At 34.0% G+C, this 11,921-nt stretch overlaps 1 protein-coding gene across 1 annotated transcript in view; it reads left to right on the top strand.

Annotated features, from left to right (window-relative positions):
• The first annotated feature begins 7,677 nt into the window (after nucleotides 1-7,677).
• Nucleotides 7,678-11,921, top strand: part of LOC142329732 (superkiller complex protein 2-like) — a 71,307-nt gene continuing 67,063 nt past the window's right edge. Inside the window, exon 1 of the mRNA XM_075374465.1 lies at nucleotides 7,678-7,940. Coding sequence (XP_075230580.1) covers nucleotides 7,893-7,940 — 48 coding nt within the window. The 5' untranslated portion in view covers nucleotides 7,678-7,892. The remainder of the gene's footprint in view (nucleotides 7,941-11,921) is intronic.

Here is an 11,921-nt window from a genome sequence, read left to right as displayed (position 1 = left end):
TCATTCTCCACATAATAATATGATAAGGTAAGAAATTAAAAATCATTATTACTGAATTAATAAGCGATTTTGATGGCTAGTCATCATCTTTAGGGTGGTTTTTTCAAAGAAATAAAAACATTTATTTTGAAAAATAAAATTAGAAGCACTTAAAAAAGTCAAAGTATTTAAAAATATTTGCATGATTATGCGTTCTAGCTTGGTTTATAAATATATAATATTAACTACTGAAGAAAGTGAAAGAATCTCAGAACATTTCTTACAAATGAAAATTAAAAAAAATTTATATTAATATGAGTTCTGGAAATGCTTTGTTTTTAAATTTAGCTTAAAAAAATTTTAGTCATTTTTTCTGTTACAAGGATAAAAAAAAGTTATACTGAAATTTTTAAACATCATTTAAGAAGTAAATTTACTAATTTTATGTTGGTTTTAACCTGTAAAACTGAATAAAACTGTTCCTAGAACTGAGTTTCTAGTAATTTTTGAGAAAGTTGATGTCATAAAACTCAGTTTTTAAAACAAAGATCATCTCATTGCTGTAAAACATGGGCTTAATTTTATTTTTGTATGTTTAAGTTGAAAATTTATTTAAGGGTTTCCATAATGCATTAATACGTTATATTAAATTACACAGAGCCTGGATTTAAGCACTGGATATATTAATTCTATAGTTACAGCCACTTTATAAAAAACAGTGTCACTAAGCCTTTTCTAAAATTAGATCAGAATAATGAAAGGATATTTCTGAGAAAAATGAAGCTTATAATAGATTTTTATAAGAAAAATAATCCTGGTTAGTGGGTTATGTAATTATGATCTTGAATATTAATTAACTTTGTAACAAAAATGCAGTAACTAAAACAAGAAAAAATATGTTTCTAAAACAAATATGTTAAATATTTAGTGCTATTAAACAGTGATCTTAATTAATTTTTACTCTTAAAAATTGAATTTTTTCTAGATTTTCCAATTTTGAAATGATTTTTATTGGTTTTAATATTATATTACACTATTTTTTGGCACGTTTCAATGTGTTTTATTTTTAATAAAAGTCAAATTTTCTAAATACTTCTTCAATTTTTGTTATGCAATTTTCATCACTCCTGATTTTTTGTTGACATGGATAACGGAAAAATCAAGGATTTACAATTTTCATTATTAAAATATTCATAAATTTTATAAATCAGAAAAATATTTTATTTGTTTATAGCAGCATGAGCAAGGCTAACAATCCATCTTACCGTAACATCACTAATAAGCTACTGTGCACTGTTTAATAAATAAAAGATAATAAAACAATATAAATTTATTATTCAATTCAGAAATGTTGCTAATGGTTATGACTTTTACAAAGTCCAAAATCAAGCCAAAGCAAATAACCTACATATCCACAGACAATGTAAAGTCGCTCTTTTAGACTGGTAAACTAAAAATAATAACTGGCCTAATGGACTAACACAAAATTCTCATCATGGGTCTGCAGGAAATAAAAAAAACCAACCATGGAGTCTCAAGGATATTGGCTCTACAAAGATATACCAAGGAAAAGAGTGATGAAAAATGTCCTAAACTTTAGAGCAGGCTTTTTAGTCAGCCTCAAAATAATAAACTCCACCATACAAGAATTCAAGTCACAATCCTCAAGAATCTCAACACACCCTAAAAGCATCTAATAAAATCTACATTATGATAAATGCCCATGCACCCACTAATAGTAAAAATAACTCTTCAAAAGACTGTAAAGAAACATAAAACTTCTGGGATCTACTAAATCTGACTATAAATAAAATCCCCAAAAACCATGTTAAACAATTAATCGGAGACTTCAGGGCTCAACTAGGCAGAGAAAGAAGATATCATGACATCATTTTTTTGGAAAATGGCCTGCTCCAAAGAAAAAATGGATAGAGAGACTCACCGATCTTCAGAAACCACAACCTGATTAGGTTGTGGTTTCAAAATCCACATATTTCAAGACAAAACCTCAAAACTAAAAACCTGGAAACATCCTGACTATACTAAAGTACAACAAACTTCTAAATTGTGAAGAACTGACAAAACTCCTAAACTTCAATACCAACACCACCAGAAAACATCAACCCTTCCACAAAAAAGAAGTCTACCAAGCACTGCGTGAGATGAAGTTTTAGGAAGCAGTGGGAGAAGATGAAACTTTTGTAGAGATTTGTAAACATGCAGGAAGATCAGCAAAAATTGCCCTTCATCAACAGCTTCTTAATATCTGGGTCAAAGAAGAACTTCCAGAAAACTGGATGACAGCCCTCATCCATCCGCTACACAAAAAAGGGAACAAAACAGACCCTAATGATTACAGGGGAATCTCACTCCTAGACACAACATACAAAATTCATTCAAGAATAATCCTCAACAGGATAGGTTCACAACTCGAGAAAGAACAAGGAAAGTACCAGGGAGGTTTCAAACCCTGGAGGAGCTGTCCAGACCAGATCATGAGTCTCAAATTAATAATAAATTACAACAGGAAAAGAAATTGAGACATGGTGATAACATTAGTAGATTTAGAAAGCTTATGACTGCATTCACAGAGAATTCCTACTAAAAATTCTAAGACATCTTGAACTAATTACCAAAGCTTGATAAAACTGACCTTCACAAACATTAAGTTGAAGGTAAAATTAAGAGATGAGCTCTCAGAACCATTTATGATCAAAATAGGACTGCACCAAGGCGATGGGCTCTCACTGCTATTATTCAACTGTGCTATAGAAGTGGTAATAAGGGAATGGCTTAAAAAATGACTCCCAAAAGTAAAAATAGATAGAAAAAACTGTCTTGGTATTGCCGATGGCTTGGGACTGTTAACAAAAGATATCAACGAAGATAAATCACAGATATTAGAACTTAATAAAATTGGTCTCAAAGTATCACTTGAAAAGATATCCCAACCCCGTAGGGGGAAGACACCCAGCGTGTGACGTTACCGGTCACCACACCACCCTCCCGTTCTAAGCCCTGAGGAACTTTACTGGAGGTCGTCTTTAGACCCTCTAACTGATTACATTTCACAGCCATCAGCCAGCTCTTGGTCGGGATGTCACCTATGTAAATGCCTCGGCAAACATTTGCATCGTAAAATACAAATCAAATTTTGCCTTCACGTAAGCCTCACACGGACATCTTCATGATTCCTTCAACCTAACATGATTCCGTCAAACTAACTAGCCGAAACCGCGGACCACGCCCTAGTCCAAATTTGACAGCACCATTCGTGACTGTGAATGCCTCAGAAAACGAACGAGTTGAAGGTTAAATCAGTGCTACACTCATACCAATAAAAATGATGTTTTCGCAACATAGAAATTCAGACCTACACTCAAATAAGTAGACCAAATTAAGTCACCTAACAAGGTGTACGTAACCTCATTCCGGTCCGCGCAGGAGCCGGGGATAAACCCCGCACCAACACCCGGTCCAATCATGGAGTCTTGCGCGGCATTACCAAGTCACAATCAGTACCGCCACCGTTTGAACGAAGCCACGCCCCCGGTCGCACGGGCTACCATACCCCGGCAGCGCGACCAGCCCCAAATCGAATCATAAACAATACCAATATAACCGTGGCATGATGCTAATGTGCCTACCTCCAACCAATCAAATGCCTAGGACGAAACCGTAAGCCACCCGAGATCCTGCCACGATCAAATACCTCGACTAAACTCCCTCTGCAGACCTACACACCGCAAGGGCGTGAAGAAAACCAGCCACTAGAGACCAATCCTCGCGGATCATCCAATTAATACGGAAATCCAAAAAGGAATGTATTATCCAAAGTTCCATAACAACTCGTAAACGTTCGACCTCTTATCGGGGACAGATGTAGAGGACGTGGTCCACTGTATCATCAGTCCCACAATCCGGTCATTGTAGAGATATTATTTTACTCTAATTCACCAAACGAAACCTAGCCAAACTCGCCCGAAAGTCACCATGCCCGGAGAGAAACTGCATGATGTATAGGATGGGGGAGACCCATCTAATCACACCTACATCAGACACTATAGGAAATATACCATGCGTGTAGCAACCTGTGGGGGATTCGTCCTACCTGATCTGCCAAGTCGCAAGGCCCCGGTCTTCAATCTCCTGCTTTCGTCCTGACGTCAAAAGGTTATTTACCTTGGAAATGTAGCGTTCCTTAGGCTCATTAGCCGAGATATCTATTGATTTGACTCCGGCTATAACACAGACTGACTCCCGCGAGACTGTTCTACAACCGCTTATGACAGCCAGCGAGGAGTCGCTGGGCCCACAGTAAAATGTCTGCGTAATACCTAAAAGCCAAGCGGTGAGCCCAGACAGGTGCAGAATATGGCAAAATAGCCTCACTGACACCTTTGTAAAGGATACACATGGTACGGTAATTCAAACCCCAATCGGGATGAATGACTACGAATTCCGTAAAAAGCATCAGCGGCCTTTTTTGCTACATATTGTAGAAGTTCCTTGAACCGAAAATTCTCATCAAGACCAACACCCAGGTATTTTTGAACCGTAACGTACCGAATGGGGAGACCAGCCATCCGAACCCGGATTCGTTGGGAAGCAGTCACACGACAACCTCAAACGCAACATGGAATCGAATTCTATGATCCAAAGAAGGACACTCAGAACACCGCCCTGAGGGTATCCTTTAGTTAAGGTTTTGCGAATCTCCAAGCCGCCATCACGCAGGAAACGGTCCGATGGCTGAAATAATTTGAGAGTATTTCTAGTCCATTTCGTGAACACTTACGCTTCTGCATCTGGAACAGTGCAGAGGGCCACCATAAGTTATTAAATTTCCCGGATATGTTCAGAAAAATCCCTAATACATATTTGAACTAGAGGAAGCTATATCCATCACCTTTAGTGTGGCATCCTCAATGCTCTTGCCCGGTCGGAAACCATACTGGTTGTCAATCAGCAAATAATCAGTGACCAATCTATCATTAATGCGCAAATATAAGACCTTCTCAAAATCCTTGCCAATCGCAGGCAAGAGCGTTAGTGGATGGTAAGAAGAACTAACAGTAGGATCTTTGACGCCACCTTTGAACAACAATACCAAGTCTCCACGCTTCCATCACGCCGGAAAGTGGCCGGCGAAGAGCAGCTAACCTCCGCCTCAATGATCTCAGAAGATTGTAAAGTCGGTCTCGAAAATCGCGACTTCCCGACTGACACGCCGGTGGTATGAAACCTCACCCACCATAGTGTCATTTGGGAGCAAATCATTCAGAAAAATATTAAGGACACGGTCCTTATCAATTACCACACCTTCGAGGGTCACAAAGCTGAAGAGGACATCTTTCCTGCGCTTATGTCCCAGAGCTCTATACACAACGTCCCAAGGGTCTCTATTCCCTTGCTCCTGAACGAAAGAACGCCAGGAATTACTCTTGGAGAACCTAATGCCATGAAAGTACCTAGCCCTCCTTCTGTGGTAATCCGCAGTTAGGGCCGCACAACAATTGGGATCACCCTCTCGTGCAGCCCTTCAGAGTTAATTCACAGACTGCTTCATTGCTGTCAGATTCTGAGACCACCAACCAGATATACATTCCTGGCCAGTGCCTCTAAGAATGGCGGCTTCAGCAGCCGCCACCACAGAAGAAGTGACATTTTCTGCCAGGACATCTAAGGCAAGCCGTAAAGGTCTCGAGAAAAAATTTCCAGTCTGGAGATTTTTTGAAAGACTGAAAAGACAGAAATTATGCCCCAAAAACCAATACCATTACAAGAAGTATACATAAACCATAATAAAATCAAAATAGTAACCCAATTTAAATCTATCCCACTGAGCTGGTCTAGTGATTAACTCGTCATCGCAAATCAGCTGATTTTGAAATCGAGAGTTCTGAGGCTCAAATCCTAGTAGTTTATAATAAAAAAAGTCTGTGTGTGTGTGTTTACATACTTACACAAAAGTTATACAAACAACAGAATGTGAAAACTTTTGCTATATCAAAAATTTGCCACATAGAAAATTTAATATTTTAGCTGTTTCAGAAAATATTATTATTTCCAAACATACAAAACCATGAAAGAAATGATACTCAAGCTTATGTTATTAGATTTTTGATGTGATTTTTCCTGTGTACTGAGTTATGTTGTATGTAAAATCAAAAATAGTTAATAATATAAATACACTTATTCCTATAATTTATACATACACAAACAATAACTCCATTTTCAGAATCTGTACAAAATACACCTGTTTCTGGATCTTGGTTGGTTGGTGATAACTGTAAAATGGAATAAATAATACATTTTTACATTTCTTTCAAAACTTGATTGCTAGTACCTAGGTTATGGGAATGGAGAAGTAATGAGGTAAGTAATGTTTTTTTTAGATCTCATCTGATTGATAACCCAAAGGATTACCAAAGGATTTCTCTGTCTCTGAATATTAGACCTCTAAATTTTTTACTTGCAATTACCTTTCTTGTATAATTTTATTTCTTATTTCACTAAAGAATTTTTCTCTTTATGATATTCATCCTGAATCAAACTTGCCAATAATGAAACAGAAGATTATATATCAGATAGATTATATAAGGGTTGTACAGAAATTTCTAAACAAAATTATGGACTGCAGATTGAATTCAAAGATATTGATTCTGACTATAATTTGGTATTTTGGTCGACCAAAATGGGGAAAGTTTTATTTTAGAAAAATTAAAGAAAATAAAGAGATTGTTTACAAACACACTAAATGAAATTGATGTAAAGTTGAGGTATGAACAAATTATAGATATAGTAGAAGGTACTAAAGAGAAGATTTGGTTGAAAACAAATAGACATAGTTATCCATAGTAAGAATAGTATTTGGTAGAAAACTTTGGATAATGAGATATCTGAAACTGATGAATATTCAAGGTAATAAAAAAAAGTTAAAAATTTTAAAGACTGAAAATTACAAGGACATATGAAAGATAAAATACAATGTGCAAAAAAATAATGGTTGAAATAAAGATGGTATGAAGTAGAGAAAAGTAGATTATAAGAAAGGTAAAAGTAGCAAATTGAGTAATAAGAGAAAACTTGTAAAATAAAGCCAAAATGTATTTTTATCAAAGATTGAATGGAAAATGACTGTTGGGAAGAGAAGAAATAGTCAGGACCAGCTCTAACATTTTTGCCACTGTAGGCAAATCCAAAAAATTCCACCCTCAAGCTTCAAAAAGACTAAATATTTCAAAACAACACAGAATGATAAAATAATCATATTATAGAGAAAAATTACATATAATTGAATTAAGACAATAATAATACGAATAAGATTACGGATGATTGCATTATTTTTTTTAATTTACATTTTTAATGAGCTAATAACAACAAACTTACTACCTAAAACTAGTACCCTATTTTAAATAATCTAAATATACTTTTGTCATTTCCAATATATAGGCGGCGGGAAGTTTATAATACGTGGGCATTTTAACGGGATCAAATAGCAATAGACCGGAATTTAGGGGCTCCGCACTTACACATTACATTGTCATGTTTATGATTCTGCACTTCCTAATTGTTTTTGGCAGTCGTTTTTTTTTTATTTTTAACTTCTTGAAAGCAGTAATGCTGTAAGATAAGTAATTGAAAAACAAATCGATGCTTATTTCGGAAGTCACGTTGTTTTAAAGCCGTTTAAAGCTTTCATAAATCAATGCAACGTTTTGTTCTGAATTTATACTACTACAATCGATATCTTACATTATTTCATGTATCGAAATGCTACAACCCAACAATACATCTGGTGATAGCAGAGTAAAAATGTTCCGTTAAGTATTGTAAGTTTTGTTGAAGTAGTTTGAAAATTTGATTGATGATAGATCACATTGTTTGTATAATTAACTATGTTGTAATAAATGCCGCAAAACACAATGTGTGAAAAAGAAAACGATTTAAAACTACAGGTAATTTTTGTTACATTCTGATTGCTGATTATTTTACCATACCGTTAACGTTAGGTTATATGTATTTTTTTTATGAAATTATTTATACAGAGTTAATTAAATTATTGGTTTGTAAAGCTGATATTTTAACGTTTTTAACCGCTATCCTCTTCCAACCTCTTAACTTTGTTTCCGTTATTGCCCACGTAGGTTATTTTGATTTATTAAATTGACCAACATTGTAACGTGATACTTGATAAATTGCTGACAGGTTTGATTAGTTTAAATAAATAAACTCTCGGAAGTATAGAAAGAAAATAAAACTATATGTTAACAAATATAGTTAGTTGAAAACTTCACAAAATATTACATTGAAACTAATTAAAACCCGTACTTATGTGTTAAACGGGGATTCATTCGATTTGCGCCGTCTTTAGTTTACTTTTGCTATTATAAGTTGTACTAATTTTAATATATAACGTTAATTAGACGAGGTTAGGAATGAAGCAAATGTAGGTTTTGTTAGGTTAGATTAACATAATCAACATAGCCTACGCCCTCTCCGTTCGCTAACTTTGTATAATGAACGTTAAATGTGCCAATACAACTTATTAATACCAAGACTTATTTTTAAATTAAATACAATAAATAAGATACAAAATAACAACAGGAAAACAATGCAAATTGAGTGGCTCCTGTTTACACATAAGTACCAATAAATTGTTACTTATTACTTAAAGTTTGCTTGATAGCAAACTTCTTGTACCACATTTATGCTTCATTTTGTTATTTGCTTATCCCTGCATTCTTTCAACTATGTATGTGCTCTTGACAGAGGATTGATGAAATTTTGAGAGTGATTGACTGTAAGATCATAATGCTTGTTTTAAGTTAAGAGTACACTTATCATACATTATTATGGATCCTGGAGCTGTATGTTCCACAATTATTGGCATGTCGGCTCTTCTGTTGTTCACAGTAAATAGAAAACACTTGTCTGTTTCCTGGCAAATTCCTCCAAAATCTCGTTTCTCTTTGATTAGTCTTCTTTCACTGGACATCCTTTTTCAAACAGTGACTTATTATTAAATAATGGTTCCAGTCAATGCTATTATGATTTATTTGTAATTCTCATTAACAGAAAGATATGGTTGTAATTTCATAACTGCTTGAATATATGAAAAAAATTATTTTATTCATACCTAGTTTAATCCTTGAAAACATGTATTTGGGCGCAGCTGCACTTCAACACAACAATCTCATTTTTTTTTATATCACCAGCTTTTTGTGGTCTTCTGAAATGTTCAATCCCATTTTTTGGTTATTTGCACATAATTTATTTTTCAGTAAAATATTCACATTTTGCAATAACCGAACACCCCATGTCATTTTTCACTTATCATATGGTTAAAATAAAATTGTGGAAGGTAACTGCATATTGAAGAAGGTCAATGATAAGAATGATGATAGGAAAGTGCAGTGCAGCAGGTAAGATAAGAAACAAACAAACTCTGTTGAACTACTATTCATCCCTATCACCATTCATCCCTACCATTCTAGTTATTAGGTCATTGTTTTTATAATATTATGATAGTGCGGGGAGAATAAAGGAAGTGGATAAAGGATAGTGTGGGGAGGAGGAGAAAAATTGAAAAAACCCTTATTTATTTTTTCCTGTTTATTGTATTAGTTGTTTTAGTGAGTGATCATTAATAATGTATTGATTTTGAATAAGTTAATTAATAAGGGCATTGATGAAAAACTCTCTTGTTTTGAAAATCACCAGTAGTGTTTTTTAGTCTGGATAATGTAACAATTGTTCCATGTAATACTTAGGTTCCCACCAATGCACGTTGAACCTTTAACTCCTAAGGTTTTATCAGGTATAGCATGAAAAAAGAGACCGGTTTTGTCCAGATTAAAAACATTGTGTAAATGGTTATTTTTGATTATGCCTGTTCTATTCTTAATAACCAATCAATTGTTAACATAATTTTCACTTACTCAGGCACTTTCTCCACTTACCACAAGAAAGACAATATTGTTTCAAGTGCAGAACTTATGAAGCCAATTAAAAAAAGCTTTAAATTGCTCATTATTTAAAGATTTCACAAATAACAAAGCTTTTTCTTATATCACTGGCCCGCTGATCGGTAATCCTCTACTATGAGCTTCATTAAACCTTGCAAAAGTAAGCTTATTAATTTGTTTAAATTCTTGTGAACACTCTTTTTGAGACTTTATTTCTGTTCTTAAACCACTCTTTAATGTGCTCTTGATTTTTTTTTTAATTTGTTGAATCTTCAGTTTTTCCTCATTTGTATTTACTGACTAAACACCATTGGGAAAGGCCTTTTCACTGTCTTTATCACATTAATTCACACCTCCAGTGTTAAAAAAAGTGTTTAAAACCCTTTTGTGTTTTTCATTTGTACAGGTCGCACGGCGTAATTTGACAATTGCAGCCTATCATGCAAGGGACAGTACATTGTACATTCTACTAATATTGTCTCACATCATCGCAAGTGTGACATATATCATTGTTATAAATGCAAATTAAACTAAACCACAAACATATTTATGTTATTAATTATAAACCATGATACACTGAAACTGTAAGAGATAATTTAGTGAAAGAAAATCAAAATAGATTAATTAAAATGTAATTCTAATTAGTAATAACTCTAGAGAACTTTATGAAATATAAAAAATCCATGGAAAACAAAAACTTAGATTACTGTAAAATGTTAAGTAACAGCAAATTGTGTTATTTATTTTTTACAATTTTTTAATTAAAACCTAATTTAGATACCCACATAGGTTAAATATTTCATTAACATTTGTATTCAAACTTTATGAATCCATTTCTTCCAACTCCAGATAGTATCAATGATAGAACCTCATCTTCAGTACCTCTCACTGTCATAAGTAGAAGATTCAGCAGAAAGTTGATGATTAGTTTGTCAACTTCAATATCCATGGCACATTCTTTACATCAGAAGTAGTTTTCAATTTCAATAACTTTGTCGCAACATTTTAACTAATACTAGCTTCAATAGAAGAAACTTTTTATTCACTGAGGACAATAATATCTGCTGCTTTAAAGTTGGAGTTTCGAACTGGCACCCACTCTTATTATTTCTCAAATTAGTTCTATTAGATTTAAATCCAGGTGGTACAGAGGGGCGAGCCTAAGACCCATATGGACCCTCTGCATTTAAAATGCTATCAAGAGAATAAGTTACAACTGGATTTGATGCTTGTATTAACTGAAGTAACTCTTTTAATCATTGGTTTAACAAAGGAAATATTGATCTATTTAGCCACTCCTGCACTTGCTTTAAGAGTTCTCATATTTGGAATTTTTCCCAATTTGCAACAATCTTACGGTATGTTAGTGAGAATTACAGAATTTGGTTTCAATTTTCCTAAAAGTTTTTTGGAAACCCATTGTTGAAAGTTCCTATCGCTCATACTATTGTGGTAGTGGCCTGTTTTTGGCTAACTGTGTATGTCAGTAAGGCATTAGGAACAAACCCATCTTTTCCTCCTGTGTGAATTATGATAACCTTTTGCCTTTGGAAACTGGTGGATGAAGCCCTTACTGCTGTCATTTTCCCACAATTTAGCAGATGAATGTGAAGCTAAAATGTAACTTTCATCTCAATGTGTGATTGGTCTATTTTCTTCTCAAAATTTCTTAATGGCTTTCAAATAAAAATTCTCTTCATAGCAGTATCTGGTTTCTTTGTCACCAATATTCAGTTATTTGTTGTTTTAGTAAAAGGGTAGTAATAACTACCGGGCGATAATGCCCAGGCGTTTTTCGCCCACAAAAAAAAAAAAAAAAAAATTGTAAATTGTGTAATATAAACCTTAAATTTGTTTCTCCTTCTTGCCAACAGAGATCATTTTGAAGCTTATTTTTTATTCTTTTGATAGTATGTACTGTTTTATCTCTCAAGTAAAAATTTTGATTTCTTCTGACAGCTTGAGTAATCA

This window comes from Lycorma delicatula, chromosome 9 (assembly GCF_047948215.1).
Source record: "Lycorma delicatula isolate Av1 chromosome 9, ASM4794821v1, whole genome shotgun sequence".
Classification (NCBI taxonomy): domain Eukaryota; kingdom Metazoa; phylum Arthropoda; class Insecta; order Hemiptera; family Fulgoridae; genus Lycorma; species Lycorma delicatula.
Note: the sequence above shows the minus strand (reverse complement) of the source record. Positions and strands in the feature narration are given on the sequence as shown.